The 19,856-nt window shown below is 38.8% G+C and overlaps 1 protein-coding gene and 1 long non-coding RNA gene across 2 annotated transcripts in view; both read right to left on the bottom strand.

Moving 5' to 3' along the window:
• The window catches only part of LOC145457980 (uncharacterized), a 55,545-nt gene extending 46,236 nt beyond the window's left edge, over nt 1-9,309 (bottom strand). Inside the window, exons 1-2 of the mRNA XM_080336300.1 lie at nt 9,134-9,309; nt 8,919-9,048 (exon numbers count right to left, since the gene is read on the bottom strand). Of these exons, the coding sequence (XP_080192426.1) occupies nt 8,919-9,048; nt 9,134-9,301 (298 nt within the window). The 5' untranslated portion in view covers nt 9,302-9,309. The remainder of the gene's footprint in view (nt 1-8,918; nt 9,049-9,133) is intronic.
• Nucleotides 737-5,215, bottom strand: LOC145433555 (uncharacterized). Its single transcript, XR_013913135.1, has 5 exons — nt 4,007-5,215; nt 3,642-3,762; nt 2,895-3,084; nt 2,255-2,350; nt 737-1,900 (listed from the first exon to the last, which is right to left on the bottom strand). It is a non-coding gene; the product is annotated as an uncharacterized LOC145433555 (long non-coding RNA).
• Nucleotides 9,310-19,856: the final 10,547 nt, after the last annotated feature.

A 19,856-nucleotide genomic window follows, 5' to 3' on the forward strand; every position in this document is an offset into this window, starting at 1 on the left:
TTTGTCCGCCCATATGGTGTCTATACCTTATAGTTAATATATATCAAGTACAACAACAATTCTGTTCAAATAGTTATAGATGTGATGACTCTTTTCGTGCCAGGCCTAAATTGATACAAACGTAAATCACATTTTGACGATGTGTGTTCACTGTCAGTCTGCTGGATCGGCTCACTTTCAATAGGAAAATTCATTCTCGCCAAATAAGGCCTACTTGGAAAGACATAAAATACCCCTATATAGATGCTGCGGCCCGCGGCGTCGTCAAAACTGGAAAACTGGCCAGCAAGCACATTTGAGTTTGAGACCTCTGCTCTAAAACGAAATGCCGTATCACGCGCTCGATGGTGTGTCAGGCGCGAGAATTCAGAGAGCCTTGGACCGCATTTTCCATGCCGAAGGTCGAGTCAAATTGCGAGTTTCCCGTGCCGAGTGTCGAATTGCGACTATTGTTCTTGATATAGTTCGTGATGGATTCCGAATTGGCTCAATGTTTGTTAGGAAACGATATAAAAAGAGACTTATTGAAAGGTAAGTGTTGAGAATATCCATCACGCACATCATAGGAAGCTACACTGTAAATTCTGAAGTGTTGCTCAACCCGGAAAATTGAACACGAAACGTGATCCAAAAATTGAACGCCTAGAAGTGTTGTGAAGTGTTCAAATTTAAGGTGTTTACCTAAAAAGTGTTCAGTCTCAAAGTGGCTGGTTGACTAGTCACTGGAACGCAGGGCTCAAAGTAAAATCAGATTTTATTGATTCATGAATAAATGACGCTTATAATACCCAACCTGGGTGATTAAATACGTGCAAACATTGAAATTTCCAATAGCTGCTGTTACAGGGTTTCATAAATTCAGATCAGCAGTTGAAACCGATCCCGGAAGAGTCGATGAAATGACGAACATCACAAATGATTAAGAGCAAACTTACTACAAATATCATGCAAATCGCTCTCAATGATGAAAATGAATGCATAGGGAATTAGGGATAGTGATAACAAAATATCATTTAGTATCCTGAACTTTCGTGACAAGGGCATGGAATCAAATTCATTGGTTACGTCCGTTAACGGAAAACATGATCAACACAAATCATTACAACTTATTTAAAACTGACCAAATTACGGCTTGTAAATTTCTAATTTATTGTAAACAAACAAACAATGAATGTATCAGTATCACTACCACTACCACGATAAACAACCATATATATTTTTTCACTCTTAATGAAATTGGGCCTGCTAAAAATATCCTAGGGCTTGCATTAGAAGTATTTATATCAGCTTAATGCCAATCACTTTTGTTTAAATAACAAAGAAATCGTTTCTTTGAGTCCATACAAATTTTGCAGATTTACAGAAAATATTTTGTTGTTATTTACCAGTCTGCTGCAAAATATGAAATATGGAAGTCATTAGGGCAGTGGTTCTTAAAAATTTTTGGACACGCTCCCATATGATAGCAAAACATTTCACACACTCCTTGTTGTCGTATAATAAAATTTAAAAAAGCAACCAGAACGCTAGAAATCCCAACGGATAGTTAGATGGCAGTGACGGTAATGGTTGTTGATGAGAGAATATTCAAATATTAAATTCTGACCATACACAGAGAAATAACTACAAGCTGCCACGCATGCATGTGCGAAAAAGATTTTAGTTTACAGCGGCTTCACGACGCTTCAAATGCTTTCTCCTGTTTGAGAACCACTCCTTTAGGGTATGACAATCCAATGCGTAGCAGCTCAAAACGTCAAGAATGTTTCTGAATACTCCATTTTCACTGAAGCAGTTTTATATTCTTGCCATCAGCTGCAATCCAGGCTCGGTCAATCTCTGATTCGTGGCGTGCCATGGCGTTTGTTTCTTTTCTACTGGTCGACTCCAAGTTGTGCTCCTTGAAAATGTGAATAAATTCCAAAGTTTTGAATATGTCAATGAAAATTCTAAATTTTATGCAGAAATAAATATAAAGATTTCACACACGCAGGTTACACAAGCTTAGGAAAGGCGCTCGGATAAATGTAAAATCCTATCACTGAGAAGGACTAAAATTAGCATAACAACTAATAAAAAGATCTTGAATCAGGTCTGCGTTTTTTTCAATTCGGCCATTTTGACATTTACAATGACATTCAGACGCACAGGCAACAGTGAGAATGCAGAACTGTAACTCAAAAGGACAGTTACAGCAGAACGTCGCAGGTCTATGTAAATTTGTATGGTCCACAAAAAAGAAAGATTACGGTACCTGTTTCAATAAGACTTGCGCTTGGGTCTTGGATTATATTCGTTTGTCTCTGAATTTGGCTTTGAGATGACAGTTGACTTCATCAACCTCGTTTCGCTGAAAATGAAATTGATTGCAAACAAGATCCGACAATAAATGTAGTAGAATTGTTATCCCTATGGGATAATTGACATACGGTAGGCTTTACATATAACTTTGATTCCAAGATTTTATAGGTGCTTTGAATTGAGACGAGAAAATATACCAGACAAAAGACACATTGATTGTCTTTAGTACAAAAACTTTGTGACATCTTATCGAAGGTGTTGAATACTTTTCCTTCATTGCGGTAATTGTAACTGTTCTCAATCTTTCAAAATCCTTCATTCCTGATTAAATTTAACTAACAAAATTAATTGGAATTAGCACGACATGGGAAATGATCTCCATTTGATGTTCCAAGTATAGTTCAGTAAGCGGTAGTTTAAATACATGTTACACCAGCTCTTCACATTCAACAACACCTCTGTTCAATGTACACAGATCAAGCCTCTCTTCAGCTCATATAGCATATATAGATAGTTTTTGAGAAAATTGGGACTGCAAAAACCAGCATATTACATAATCAATGGTGATATATGAAATGAATAAATAGACTTACATAATCACATGTTTCCATGGGTTCTTGAGGCAAAAGTATGTATCACAAAAGATGACTGCACCGGTACAAAATCCGTTCAGATGACTGCTCAAGTCACTATCAACATTGTCTGTTAGCAGAGGCACGGTGGAACCAGGGTTCTTTTCGAAGAGTCGACATCAGTTGGATGAATTTGAGGATCAATCTAAGACTGTTGAAAAGAAAATACTTGTTTTAAAAATTTGCAATACAAGGGAACTATTCAATATTCGAACAGCTTCTTCGAGGTACAAAACTTCAATATAAAATTGAATAGTATATAATATAATAAATTATATACTATATATATATAATAATATATAGTATAATCGTCAGCAACTAGTGGAGAACTCGAAAGAACGTTGTACATCAACAATATTATCACAAAATAATACATTACCAGCATTCAGTATTTACTTACGCAGATATCAGACTGGATGTATTGTATGTGACAAAAGGGTGTCTTTCATAGAACAATTAATTATTGTAATGGAAAGTTGCATGTGACCTTAACACCAATTTTACCCCAGCCCGAGTACCATACTTTCCTGGATTGTTAATCCTTTTAGTGAAATTTTACCAGCAGACATTCATAAAAATAACCGAATGCAGCTGAATCAAATTCATTATCTAAGGATATACCAGTTTACTTACGAAACATGGCGATGCTTAGCAGTATTTCAAACAACAAATCTATTTCAAAAAAGTGCCATTTGCAATACATACTACCTGCACTTTAGGGCATTTTTCATATTCTTTCCATCAGCCGCAACCCAGGCTTGATGAGTCCCTGATTCGTGGCATGCCATGGCGGCTCTTTTTCTGTACTGGTCAAATCCAATTGCTGCTCCTAGAAAATACAATAAATAATAAAGGAAAATTGTAAATTTTATGCACAAGTAAATATAAATATTTCACACAGGTAATAGGTTACAGAAGCGCAGGAGAGGTGCTCAACCCCCCAGGTTCAGAACCACTGACCTAGTCCATTATAGTTCAGTAAGCAATAGTTAAAGTACAAGTTACACGAGCTCATTACTTTCAACTACATCCCTGTTCAGTGTTCAGAGTATACAGTTCACTGTACACTGTACATAATCACATGTATCCATGGGTTCTTGAGAAGGTCTGCATCGCATAAGATGACTGTGCTGGCACAAAACCCGTTACGAACGACTCCTCACGTCACTGTCAACATTGTCTGATAGCGCAGGCACGGTAGACCCAGGGGGCTCTTTTTAGAGAGTAGACATCAGTTGGACAAATTTGAGGATCAATCCAAGACTATTGAAAAGAAAATATTTGTTGCGAAAATTCGCAATACAAATGAACTGCTCAGTAATCACGCAGATATCATACTGGATACAGTTGTTATTTTCTGCAATAAGTTGTGCATGACTGAACGGTGTCTTTCATAGAATAATTAGGTAATGGAATGGAAAGTTGCACATGACGTTACCACCAATTTACTTTGGCACAGGTAGTATACTTCCTGGATTGTTAACAATTTTAGTGAAATTTTATCAGCAGACACTCATAAAAATCTTCATCACAAAGATAACCGAATGCAACAGAATCAAATTCATTCTCTACGGATATTCCAGTTCACTTACAAATCACCGTGATGCTTACCAGGATTCCATACAGCAAATGCATTTCAAAAAGGTGCCAATTTCAATACATACTACCTGCGACATAGAGTTTAGTTCAGTTACCATATCATAATATAAACTCAGAAAAGTCAAATTTGGGGATTGGGCGAAACCAATACTACCCCTTTTGATCCATGGTTTGTTGAAAAGATTGTTTGTTTTGCTGTGCTATTATTAGGGCGATTTTTTGGACTTAAAAAGGGAAATTTGACTAAAAAATCCAAATTCACACATATTTTGATGATGAAAAACTTAATTTTGACCCCATGTACTTAAATTAGGTGTTTCTCACATAATGTTAGAATTGTATTACCGGTACTTATCTTCATTTCTGGATGGAGCTGTCTGTTCTTCCGAAGTAGTTTGACCTGAAAAAATCTTATAGCATGAAAACTGACAAATTTTTACATGAAAAAAACTTATTTTATCGAAATCTGGACCCGTGGAGAATTCTAGTATTAGTTACATCTCGTATTATGGTAGAAATAATTAAAACTTTGGTGTAGTACAACGAAAGATACTTTCCTACATTTTCGGTTAGAAAGTGTCTGTCCTAACTAAGTAGCTTGGCAAGAATGAAGAAAGAACGTTCACCAGCGGCAGTTGTTGGCCGGCTACACTGAAGTTGTGAGTACACTGCCCTTTCTCTACATCACAATTTTTCATCATACGGTTTCTAATGGAAGAACCAATGCTCACGCAGTGTTGCTTTAGTTACGATAGTGCAGTAGGCTACGTTGAGCATTTGTTTCATTTGACAGTCTATGATTCACAATTAGCAGACGATGGTCCGTCTACAACGGTAGGACTATAAAGTAGGCTGCAAGATGTAAATTATAAAATGATAAGTTCACCGACAGTGCAATCATCTATGATACAAATGAAATGCAAGTTTGCCAAAAACATTTTGATTTTGTAAACAATTTCGGCAATTTTTGACCTGACCGTACAATTTTGACAAAATTTTGACCTATGTTGACATGTCACAAAATCGCTTCAGTAAGCAGTACAGTGTAAAATGTGTACAGTTGAAAAACAACCAAAACCGTTGCATGACTGTCATACCGGTATTCAATTGCTGATATTGCAGTACTTGTCCACAATGGACCACAATATCGCCTACATAGGGTTATTTCAGTGTGGATGGAGAGAACATCCCTTTATCTATATATCAAAAAAGTTAGTTCGATAGCAGCTTCCTATCAGTACCTTGTACCTGGTCGCAGCCTGGTATATTATCAGATTCGAAGCTCGATCCTCCAGCAATAAGATCAGACGAATTATATACTACAAAACATCTAAAGAACATTCATATGAATAAGGGATATCAGTAGCCTACTAAAACATCTAAAACAAACGACCTTACTGTGCACAATGGCAAAACGAGTTCATTTTATGACTATTCTCACATATATTCAATAACATTTACCGCATTTCCATACCTTACAGTACATGGACGTTATGATCCTTTATGCCACCAGGTAGCAGGAACTGCTTTAATATATCCATTCCGCCAAGTCTTTTAGTGTACCCTACTCTCTGCTTGAAGCCTGACGAACCACCAATTCAAATTCGAAACTGAAATCGAGCGCGCTCTACCGTAACGAAGGTGGCGACCCCTCTGCGTCACAGGGAAATATGTATATTTTATTGTAATATTACCCTTAAACTTGATGGTTTGGTCAGTTGAATAACATTATTATACATGTACCATGATTTTATGTGATCTCCAATCCCACCGATACTTTATGAATGTGAAATTGACGATAAATTACAAAGTATAAATTTTCTTGAAAATAAGCAGCAGTGGCGAAGTGTTACATATAAACGGAGAAATACGCAGAAGCGTTGCGACGATAATGGCCCAATGCGTTTATATGCCCAAAAGGTGTGTCTGTACGCAGAAAAAAGTGTTATGAAGTGTTCAATACGACCTTGCGGATTTACAGTGTATTAAGATAGGTTCTCTTTAATAACGATATGACAAATATATGCTGCTGTCTTCGATCTCAACAGCTCGATTGTTATTTGTTAACGCGCAGCAACGCTGTTTGGTTCATTGTAAGCTTTAAGATGCACATATAGTGCAGTGCAGCTGTTCCTGAATTTTGCGTTATACTGCATGGTAACAGTGTTTGTAGCAATCGGCAGAGTGCAACGGTACAGTGAAAACTGGTGTAAGTTCCTGGCAAAAACAGTACGGTATGTATTATGGTTTCAAATTCGTTCACATTAGAAGATAAAATCCGGAGCAAAGTTCAAATATTGATATTCACCCTTTCTATTGACACAGCTTTATTGCTATTTTATAAATGTAACTTAACTTGGATACACAATAATGTCTGAACAACGGATTGCTCGGTTATGCCCACTTTTCTGTTCTGACCGGAATGCTTCAACAAAGCATTTGTTGGATCGCCACAAGGATAAATGCGATTTTATAATGTCATGCGGAATTTGCCATTTACATTTTTCCAATCACAAAGGGCCAAAGAATCACGTTGTCAGGCAAAATAAAAGTAAGCTATATGCAACAACATCTGTTATAATATGAATGATTTTCTCGTTATGAAATTCGGAGACTTCAGCTACCCTCAGTTCATTTGCGTTGTTACTGTTGTACAGTACAGTACCGCATCGGGGACCATATTCGCATGTACCGTCGCCTCAATGTAGGCCTACTACTCGCTCAGAGCTCAAAATACCTTTTTTCTCGCAATTTGCTCTTAATCTCACCTGAATTTTCAAAAAAGAGGAAAAAAGGGCGTCCTCTGAGGACACTTTCAAAAATGTCAAAAAAGAGGACAAATCCTCTTGAAAGAGGACGTATAGTAAGCCTATTATAACCAAGTGTATTGATCAGGTGTGGTGTCTTTAAAGGGAGTCCTGCTAAAGCTAGTGGTATGTTGTTTAACATGTCATACCTTTGACAGGGAAAATATATGTGTGTGTTTTTTGTTCAGCAAACGAAGTATGTAGCATGGCGTTTGGCTTGCTGGCTGATGAGGATATTATTGAACTGGATTTTAAATTCGGGTTGATTCGCAATATATATACCTGCTCTGAATAATGATTTCGAATATGCAGGAACATTTGGAGCACCCACGTCTGATGCACATAACAAATAGCTATATGATGGGTTAGCTGCATCTCATTGTTATGTGTGGTATAATATGCTCATAATTTACCAAAATTATAAAATGCAATATTTGTTGAAATTAAGTGCAACTTTCTCGCGATTTTAGTGTCACAAAAACTTGCCCTACGGATGACCTCTGGTCTTTATAAGGGCGATAGAGATATATGTTGAACATAGACTTGGACGTGCATATTACCAAATACTAACTTGATGAAAATGTTGTTTTTTAGGAAGAAAATGGAAGTAAAAAGGTCAAAAGTCCGCAATTCCTGCATAAACAATTGACCGACAAGCGAATAAAATCAACGATAAAGTTGCTCGCTATCGACGTGAAACAGGCATAATTCTATATACGTCACGGGTGACCAGGATTGTAACCGAGTCACAAGGCTAAGAGTCACAAGTCAATCTCACTGTTATATTTTCGACTCTAGTCAAGTCGAGTCCTTTTCAATTCACCACCGTGTCAAGTCCGAGCTCAATTCAGCGAAAAGAGGGTCGAGTGTGAGTTATGGTATAATGACTCGAGTCTGAGTCTAAGTCATTGTGTTGACTGCTCAGTTTCCAGTTGATGTCTTGGTAAGCTCACTTCATATAACTCTGTTTGGTGATATCGAATGTTTCGAGTTTATAATATACTAATTTCCCTCACTTTTAGCAGTTTCTGGTCGCATACCAGTACCAATAGACAAAATTCTAACGACAGTCTGGTTACGTTGCTATTCTTCAAAATGACGATGAAATGTCGGTCTTGGCCGTCTGAGGCTCGAGCCATATGACTTGAGTCGAGTCATTTTCGTATTTTTAATAAATGACTCGGGTCAAGGCGAGTCATTACAACCCGGCAGGTGACCCGGCAGGTGACCAAACAGTTACCCACATGTGGCACAAGAGAAGGTTTTAAGTGGGGAGGTGATATTTCAGACTTGGAGGACAGATTCTAGGTGGATCAGTGCCTGATCATATTTTATTTATTATTTTTTGGAATTGGTGCAACAGTAGCTTTCGATCAAGATCAGATTCGAATGAAACTGCAAAATCGGTTGTTGCCGTTCCATGTTTAATTTCTATAGTTAAACTAAAACGTAAAAGGGTCAGACACAATATGAGACGCAATCGGACAGTTATAAAGGGTTCACTTTGGCGTTTAATTTTCCGTCTCATAAATGATTTTGAAATATTGGTTGAATGGACATTGGATATTTCTACTCATACCTGTGTATTGCTCACCCCCAGTATAAGCGGACCATCTGTCGTCAAGTGCACATTTTGCAGTGATTTTGCTTTCATGAATGCTCGCAACCAACGTCCACCCACCTCCGTCAGTTTCCATTTCGCAATACGCCTATGCAGAATGAAAAATAATTTGGAACGCATCGACAAAAGATTAAACTCCAGCTTTTCATTTTACTGTAACCCAGATACAATACCTCATACAGTTCGGTTCCGTTAACATCAAGGTTCAACGACTTGATTCCACTGCGATTGAATCCTCGGTGTTTCAGGTCCAAGCAAGTTTCGCTGGTCGGATATATTGTACCATGTCCACTGAATTGTTTCATACCATAGGCATTTTGAAAATATGTATCAATTTCCATTTTAAGAGTGTGAAAGTGGAAAAAGTGAAAAATAAATGTTAAATGTTAAATGATGTTAAAGTGAATGCGACCCTAATGCCATTACATCCATATTGGCGCTGAAACATAATTTGGAATGTATGATGATGGTCAGCTACGTCAAAACAAATCGTAAGTGTCATAATTTTTATCCTTCCCGCAGTAACATGATCGGAATGAAATCAAAATCTCAATTCGATGCTAATCAACTTATATCTGTATTCATTGGTTTTTGTTTATTGGATCACGATAGGTCTATTAGCAATTTTCCTAGTTCAACGGTTAAGTTTATCAAAAATTTTATCGGCTCAATGCACCTCAGAAATTGCGATACAATGAAAAGTTAGGAAAAGATAGGTGTCGAAACTACTTGGACTAGTCATTGAGATCAGATTATTAGGTGAGATTTCGTCACATGTAGATGGTTATCAGCAAGTTGGAGTGCGACATTAGAGTTGGGGGAGAGGGCTATTAGGATTAAGGGAGAGGGATATGTGACGTTGAACGTGGGAAATTCAAATTATAATTGCGGAAGTGCGGAGTTCACTGGTGACCGGTATCCCACATAAATTATATTAACATAGAATTTTGTGGCCACAGCATATCTATTTCGCTCGAAACTTTATGAAAATTATGCACACAGCGCGAAAACAGCCGTTGAATGTATCGGTCTGGGTCTCTCTGTCTCGTTCGAAGAACATATAACTTCTACTTGGCAAACTGTATATAGCAAAAAGTAAGTAATTAAATCGCATAATATGACGAGATAGAAACACCGGAAATTAGATTTACTTGATTAGGTGCAGCAAGTAGAGTAAAATTACTTGAGTGCTTACTAAAACTAGAAGTAGCCTACTTCGTTACTGACCACCTCTGATTTTTAGCTTATCCTGTGATTCTTACAGCGGACCGCCGAGGACTTCGTTCTCGGTATGGCATTGACGCAAAAATACGGCCAATTTTGTCTACCTATTTTAGCGAACGGGACCACTAAGGAAAACATTTCGTCGATGGATCACCGTGCCTTTAGCATCCGATAAATGAATTGCTCACAGCAGCCAACGCCACAAGGAATGTATGCATATACATGTGGTTTATTTTCTCATATCATGCCTGCTGACGGCAGAAATTGCCATGCCGCTGCAGTAATGTATGCTTTTTCGCAGATGTCATTTTACTACCGTTGATAACCTGCATTTCGTGACGAAGGCACAATATATGACATACTATTACTAGGATTTTATGAAAATGTCTTAAGCAGATAATTCCACATCGTACAAAATTGTAGCAATCACGCCCTGTCGCGCGCTTATCTTATTAGTTTTTCCACTGAAGTCTGTCGGTTTGGTATCAAGTCGAATAATTTGAAACCTTCATATGTTCTCTCGAGTGAATCCGGTAACCACGATTAGGCGAACCATTGGTATGAATTATGATGTCTCATAATGTAGATGCTCTGTAGTGAAGTACTTATACGCAAACGAGGTCAGTAACCAAGTACTTCTACTTTTCCGAGGAACTTCCCTCTACTTGCAGTACTTGCTCCAGTAAATCTAGTATTCGGCTTATACTTATACTTCCAGTTATTCATATTTTCACTATTTAAGGGTTGTCAAGTAATATCACGTACTGCTAATAGGAGTGAGAGAAAATGAGACAAAGACTAAGAAAATTAGGCTGATTTCGCGGAGAGAGACCAGAATTGTTGTTATGCTTAGCGCGAAATATATATGGAGCAGACAATATCTTTCCAAGAAAGTCTCGATCAAGATAATATTTGCTGCCGTTATGTGCTTCATATGCGTAATTTCATGCTGTGACAATTACATCACAGCAAAAAGAACAAATCAAAACGTTGATGATTGTTTTCAATTGCTTTCCTAATCTAATAAAGCATTTATGTAGTATCCGATACAATTTCAATACGGTCAAAAAATACACGTGAAGATGGCTTATTTGGCACATGACTAGAAAATCAGAATAACTCAACGGAGAGTACAATCGGAAACCGGGTTTCCGAGCACCACGTCGGACAAATGGCAGTTTTTTAGTAAATTCACCAGCGATCATAGTTAGGTGAATACATTTCCCGATTATATATCCTATTTTTCGGATCCGTAAATATGGGGGTTAAAATTTGTGTCTAGATCGATAAGAGGACGATGAGTCGAAAAAGTTGGGCAACCACTGGTATGAAACAACATTTTCAATAGCAAAGTAATCATTTGTAACCCATGATGCGGTCGAATCCTTATAGTGTTGAATATAGCCTATATATGTATATGTATATATATCCTGCAAGGGGTGTATAGCAAGACGAACACCAAGCCCACTGCGCCATCTGTATTTCCTTGTTTGACGGTCCGTGAGAGCATATCTGTGGCTACAAAAGCTACTTATTATGTACTTGAGTCGTTTTCAAAGAAATAAAATTATACCACTACTTGAAGTGGTTTTAGGCTGCTTCGAAAATAACTAGGAGCCTCATTGACTACTTTAATCACTCATATGTTCGCTGCTTATTGAAGAAATTATGCAACTACGAACACAATGCGTACCACAAGAAAATACTTTACAGCAGCTACACGGGCCTTTCGCAAATCCGGGCCAAAAAGCACTTCGTCAGCCGACCCCAAAAAACGCTGGGTTTGGGCCCCCGCTGGGCGATGACCTAACCTTCTGGGGGCTTCACTCCTAGACCCGACAGTTGGGTCGATGTTTTGACCCATACTTGTGAGCACATTCCTTCTACACAGTATAAGCAGAGAGTTTATGTGATATGTAGCTTAATCGCGCCAATAGCGAAAATTTTCGATCATTCATGATTGAATCGACTTTCTCGCAGCCGAATTTTTGGAACACCTTTCGGAGTCACATGTTAGCCTAAACTTCACTATAAGTTGGTAAGTCGTGGCGCGGTAATGGCTGACGCCATAATCCCGATTTCTCTAAATCATGCGTATTTCTCGGAGAATGGCACCTAAGAAGCAAGACATTTAGTGACACTAAAACGCGCCATGCGCGTAAAGAAATTTGAAAACTGTTGGAAAAAGTTTCAAGAGATACGCTATGATTTATGCGCATTTGCAAAATAATATTGGGCCCTTTTCAAGCTCGGCCCCACTCCAATTTGGCGGCTTCGGGTGCCCCCGTTATGGTCCTGCACAATACGAATGAATCGAAAATGAATGATCACGCAAACTGCGCTGTTTAGCGATGTGTCAACTCGTATACGTACTGCACTTGTCGCTCGCATGTCGTCAAAGGAGACGTCTTGAACTTATAGTCAAATCGAACATGTTTCCAGCCCTAATATTATATCACGAAGTTCTGAATCAGTTCAAAATTTGATGTTGTATTTATTTTATCAATGGACAAGCCTTCAACATTGCATCTTGAAAGTAAGGGATAAAATTGTAATATACCTGACAGACCGGCAAGAATGTTGTCGCGGACCGGCGGTTGAGAACCACTGATATATAGTACTTTCACAAACAAGCACAGGTTACTACTTATGAATAAACTACTTATATTCTATAATTTCTTTTCGAATTAGTAGCTGTGGGATAAGTTTGCATCGCTTTTATATGATGATTTGTCATAAGAACTGCGTGAAATAGACCACTGTATATGGTAGCTGAATATACTTTCGATTGTTCCTCCTTTTTATAGCTCTACTAGTCATTTTACTTTAGACGCGTCTAGCAATTTCAAAAGTAGCCACATCCGAGTAACTACTCATAGTATGCAACCATTCACAAAAGATATCCTTCGAGCCCCTTACTTTACTGAATAATTTTCAAATCTGTCACTCGTTTTTCCACTTTAACCGTCCTTGACATATGATGGAAATTTACCGGTAATTACGCAGAAATTCACCTTGCTACTTCTACTTCTGCTTAAGTAGCAACGCTGACTATACGTAGAGGTTGGCCACATTTGCTTATAACGGTCACATCAGACCTCATATCTAAAATATTACCTCAGTTGTGTTCACTGATTCATATATCGGTCAAATGTGGTTTGAATGCTCACCTGCAGGTGCATCCTTCGGAATTATCTTCGGAATTAGGAGAATTCCGTGCTAGTAATATTGATAAAGTAACCAGAAATGCAACAGTTGAGCACAAGGTGGTTATTCTCCAAACATTCATCCAATTTCTCTTCTTAGGCTCCTGTGCTATATTGACATTGTCGTATGACTGATTTATCCTTGGCTTTGTAGCAAGGCCAACTGTAATATTTTATTGTGAGGTTTTTAGTATGCCAACATGGAAGGACCAGGCATATATGTTTCCCTAACACTTATACTCGAAAAGCACCGATATATGATTTCTCCGTAAGTATAGATGAAAATACTCACATTTCGTGTAGACCTGATTTACTCTGCTCAAAGTTTCTTCGTATGCATGTTGATCTTCCATTTCATAGTCCTATGAGACTACGAAAGTTAAACAAAACACAAAAAGATGAAGGTTGGTTATGACTAGACGCTAGCTTAGAAAACATCAAATTTCCTGCGACAAAATGTATATCAAATTTCCCCTATTCATACCGACTTGTTTTGCATAACTCCCCATGCAATTATTCCCACGAGTATCGAAAGTGTTCAAGAAAAACGAATCATTCAACTATATGTGGTGTCGCAAATACGACCACCAGGTTTATCTGCTCTGGTAGCATAGATATGAAATGATATCATAGTAATAGACGGCAAATCTGTAAGTAATCCTACAATGCAATTTGGTCTGGATCGATCGACCAATATTTTATGTCTTCGCTATCCGCTTGAAACTAAGATTGCAGTGTACTAATAATGTTGACTGCCCAGCGTTTCCCTACCATAATATATCGTTTCATCAAGTCCGTGAACAAACCGGGAATTCCTATGAATACACATCAATAATATTTCATCATTCATAATTGGATATGAGGGAGAGGTATGTTGATGTAAGGACACAGTTCGATAATACGAATATGATGCAGACTATAAATATTAACCGGAATTCGTACCATGGAATGAGGGGGAAATGATGTCATTGACTATTTCCTGTACAAAATTGTGTTTGTTAGCTTGTGGCCCACATATCACATATGAGGGTCAATATGTCTTATGTCTCTAAATCAGTGCTTTTCAACCTGTGTGACGGTTTGCACTAGTCCGAATGAAAAAAATTTCAGTGCGAATGACAAGCATCATGCAAATGAAAAATCCGGATGAGCGCGAATAAAAATTATCCATGTTTTTCACTTTTTCCGACGTGGAGTAATTTAAATGAATGTAATTAGTTATTAAATACAGTGAGCCCGTAACTTTTGTCGTTTGGAAGCAATTCTAGAAACTTGTTGGTAGCTATAGACTTTTCTAGTTCACAAGTTAGGAACGCTACCCATCCCTGTATATTGCAAAGTTTGAGAGAACAGTTCCGAGCGAGAGGATTACGTCACTGCCTGGAAAATAGTAGTGGAATCAGTATCACTGTTGCTCGGAAACATCCGCCGCGTACGGACCTTGTAGGAATGTAGGCAATAGTAGCCGATGCCAGTGTTGACATTTGGCATATTTGATTGCAAACTATTGGAATTTTGGCACATATTTATGTTCGTTAACAGCAGAATTTTGCGTTTCTTCAACTATAACAATTAGCCCATTAGATCTATAACAAGTGTTGTTTAATCGTGTACCAAACCAAGGATTAGAGGCTGCTAAAAATAACATTAGTGCAAGCACATTGGTTACGTCCGATGAATATTTATCTTGCATTACGTCGAGATAGGGGTCACTTCTCTTTAGAAATGAATTTTACAGCTGTTCACGTTTAGGGTCATAAATTTCCAACAGTAGATACCAGCCCGATGATCCATATATTGTTGGAAAGAGCAGGGAATTTCCTTCCAGAATATGGTCTGTATGGTCTGTATGTTGAACCATGGGCATATACCCTAACGATTCACAAACTCAAAAATCGATGAAAATTTTCACCACCCGTCCTAAAAATCCTAAAAATTCAGAAGACCCTTGAAATAGTCCGTCCAATATTGGTACAGTGATAGTACATACATATGTCTATAAAATGATTGAGGGATTTTCAAAAAAGGTTTTCTAACAAAATCTAAAAATTTTCCAGCGAACCCTAAATTTTGATTATTTTCAAAATTATTTCCTCTGTAAAAATTTCCATGGTCAAAAGTTCGAGAAAACGCTCAATCACTTTATTATATATACCCTAACCATCATTCGTGCTAAATTTCAGATGAATCCGACAAGCAGAAGCGGAGCAGATACAATTTTTGTTAAGAAAAAGTCTTTTTGAGAAAAACGCGTTTAAAAAAGTACAACCACAATAACTTCGAAAATCAACGATATGAACCCTGCTCTTGTCATCAATGGTCACATTAGTTGATTTACATCATACAGTGAACCATATTTAACACAACCTGAGTAGTAATAGCCGTCATGCACATATTTAGATGTGTCTAAGGACTCTCGAACTGTTAGACAGCGGTAGAGCGGATGCAGTCTTTCTTTCTTTTAGTCTTTTGAAACCAGTTCGATTTCTGCGACAGTGTTCACTGGCAAGTTTAGGCTTTCAAGAACCAACTATATCCAATAGTCCAGTTCAGCACTGACAGAGTTACACGTTCTACTGCCACATTTCCAAGGTACATGTTCTTCCGACACCTTTGCCATATAATCGCACTTTGGTTTTGGGAGAGTCCACAATATGCATCTTTTCAATATAAATATTGTTCTTAACCTCTACATTTCCTTGATCGACTCATTCTAGGCTTATTGATAGCTAGAAATGAAAACCAATCCAAGACAACTATCAAAAAACAAATACTACCCAATAATTGTCAGTCATCACTCATCATTCAATGAATAGAAAAAGATGAAATAGAAAAAACAAACAACCTCCACCTTGACTGTTTGCTTGGTAATGAATCAGTGAAGCAGCCAAGTATATGGAAGCAGACATGCTAGAACACGTATTCATCGAAAGACAATAAATACTACCCTATATTTTCAGTTATCAGTCAACAAATCAAAAAATAAATGAAAAAACAACCTCACCTCTCGTGTTTACTGAATCAGTGGAGCAGCCAAGTTTATGACGGAAGACCGGCTAGAACACTTATTTCAAGCACTGTACAACATAGATCTCACCAGGTAGCGTTATTTTCACCAGCGAAGGTGAATGTTTGATTAGAATGACCGCAACTGCAGCAAAAGTTGGGCTGTAATCATTTTTTTAATAAAATGGGCCCCAAAAGAAGATAATTTTAAATAAGAATGAGTTGGAATAGCATAAAAATAATGACTTATTTAGAAAGAGCGTGAAAATTCCGTTCTAGATCGACGAAAACAAAAAAAAATATTTCTAAAGAGAAGTGACCCCTTAGTCACTGGGCAGCTTATCTGCTGATCATTGCAATAGCCTGTTTGTAATGCGAACTCTACGATGTAGGCTTAGACGCTCTTTCCTGTTCTTGTACTGATGATCTCAGGCCAAGTCTAGATCGTAAAGGCATAGACATGTATTGTATATAATTACCTGGTGATCCCGCTAAGCTTGCTGATCCTGAGGAAAAGTTTGCCTGGTTTGTATTGGTACCCCCTTTGTACTACAAACTTTGTAATGTTCCGAACTCTACCGATTTAGCTTGAGCGTAGGAGCAGTGCTCATTTATCGCCCTCTGAAGAGCAAAATCAAATTCACCAAGCCGTACGTCTTACAATATTCCTTCTACAGATTGATTTAGGCCTAATTAGCATGTTTAAACTTATTACTCTTTGTGTATACAGATATGTTAGATCAGTGGTTCTCAACCTTTTTTGTCTTCACTGACCCCCGCGGACCCCGACATGTTTTCGTTCAAAATTAGCTCAATTATCGTGCAATCGTCGTCTGTCTCGTGAAAATATTTATTGCATGCTAGCGATAAAATGCCACAAAATGACATATATCTATTAGACTTATATCAACGACAGCAGTAATATTTTTATTTTAATATTATTAATGATGATTTTTAAGTGGCGCGTGTCGCCGTTTCCGGCCTTGTGCACCACGGACAAAATATGTTATCAAGGATCGAGTTTTGGTGCTCTGGGACATAGGCTTATAATAAGTTTCAAACTATATAAACTTTCAAACTATATATACAAGTTACATGCAATAATAAACTCGGCGACCGGCGTAAATAATTGCGGCATAGTGAGTAAATTGGTTAAAGTAAGCGGTACATTGAGCGTGGTACAAGCGTAGGCAAGAAATGTTCGGTGAAAGTCATATTTTTCGCAATGCAAGAGTATGTGGTCAACCGTGTCGGGGACGTAACACACATTACAAAGGGGGGAGTCGGCGCAACCTATTTTGAATAGGTGAGCCGCCAGGCGACAGTGACCGGTTTGGAGGCGAAACAGGATTTTTTCAAATAGGCGATTTCGGCAGGAATCTGGCGCCTCTGTTGCTATAGATGGTCGCAACATCCGGTAGTGGTGCCCTCTCTCCTCTGCAGTGAACTCGGCCTGCCATTGGTCTCTGCAGAGCTTTCGGGTGACCGCTTTCGCCTCTGATAATGTTACGGTTGGGATATCGATACCGGGTTCCCGCGATTGACTTGATGCAGCCCGAGCTAGTTGGTCAGCCTTCTCGTTGCCCTCTATTCCGGCGTGACCTGGTATCCAGGCAAATGTTACCATGCCACCCGTGGTCTTTATCTGTGAAAGAATATCAAATGAGAGATATATTTCCTTATGCGGCTTACGGGTATGCGGGGATGACAACGCCCTCAGGGCCGCCAGGCAGTCGGAAAAAATCACATAGCGTCGATTCGTGGAGCTGCTGTGTTGTAGTATCCACATCATCGCGAAGACTATAGCTTTCAATTCGGCTGAGAATGAGGAAGATAGAGTCGGGCAAGCCCGATTATAGCAATACGAATATTCTGGGACGTAGACCCCAAGTCCAGCACCATATTCAGTCTTTGAACCATCAGTAAATATATGGACGTGTTCGCCAAATCTTTCAAAGATAAAGTCGAGACATCTACATTTGATGTACTGGGGTACGTCCTGTTTCGAGACTAACCTAGATAGGTCGATATCAACGCATGGAATCGGTAAATCCCACGGAGGGGAAGGGGAATCGAATCGCTCGATCACCATGTTTTCAAAACAAGCTGCCTTCGTTAGCGTGTTAAAAGTATTGAATCTCGGATTTATAACACGATATATTTCATGCCACGAGTCTTCGATAATGTGCCGAGATGAGTGGCTGCTCGCTGGATGACTAAGCAGAAGACATCGGTAGTTTAGGCTTAGGTATCTATGGCGAATGTGCGGAGGCATTTCGCAACAGGATGCTTGCAATGCGCAAATCGGTGTACTATGCATAGCTCCGCAGATAATTCGAAGTGCCTTGTTTTGGATTTTCTCCACCTTCACCAGGTGGGATTTCGGGGCGAAGAAGTATGCTGGCATTCCATAATCGGTAAGTGATCGTATCATTGTCCTATAGATTATCAGTAGCGAACTCTTGCCAGCGCACCACGAGGTTCCAGTCAGAAGACGCAAAGCGTTCAATCTGTTGCTACATTTCTTCTCGAGATACTCTATATGGCATTTATATGACAACAATTTATCGAAAACAACCCCAAGATATTTAAAATTGTCTACAAAGCTGAGTTGCGTGCCGCCGATACGTAGAGACACGGATGGCAGTGATCGCTTTCTTGTGAATAGCATCGCCACCGATTTCGTGTGCGATATTTTGAAACCCCACTGTTTACACCACAGTTGAATCGATGTTAGGGCTAACTGGACCGCAGAGATGTTGGATTCCACGGATAATCCACTTTCCCATATAGCACAATCGTCCGCGAATAATGCATGCTCACACTGAATAACTGTAGGAAGGTCATTAATCATCACGGAGAAGAGTAATGGCGAAATAACGCAACCTTGGGGTAAACCATTTTCTAGAATGTGATATCGCGACAACGAGCTACCCACGCGGACTTGGAAGGTTCTGTTTTTTAGAAATTCTGAGATCCACCTAAGCATGTTTCCTTTAACCCCCATTTGTGACAGCTTGTGGATGAGGCCAGTTCGCCAAACCATGTCGTATGCTCGTTCTATATCAAGAAAAACTGCCGCCACCGATCGTTTATTATGTAACGCTTTATAAACAGTGTCATGGACTCTCAGAATATGGTCGAGCGTGCTGCGACCATGGCGAAAACCCGATTGACATCTATTTAGCAGATTCTTGGATTCCAAGTACCATCGTAATCTGTTCGTGACCATAGTTTCCATAATTTTACTGATGTGACTTGTGAGTGAGATGGCGCGATAGGACTCCGGCCTAGTTGACTCCTTGCCTGTTTTCAAGATTGGGGTGACGATGGAGTGTTTCCAGGCCCCCGGAACGCATCCTGTTCCCCAAGAGCTATTTATAAGGGCAAGAAGCTTGACAACAGCAGCGGATGATAGACGTTTGATCATTGCATAGCAGATGGAGTCATCTCCGGGTGC

This window comes from Botryllus schlosseri, chromosome 1, assembly GCF_051294905.1.
Source record: "Botryllus schlosseri isolate E-star chromosome 1, Bs_hap1, whole genome shotgun sequence".
Classification (NCBI taxonomy): Eukaryota; Metazoa; Chordata; class Ascidiacea; order Stolidobranchia; family Styelidae; genus Botryllus; species Botryllus schlosseri.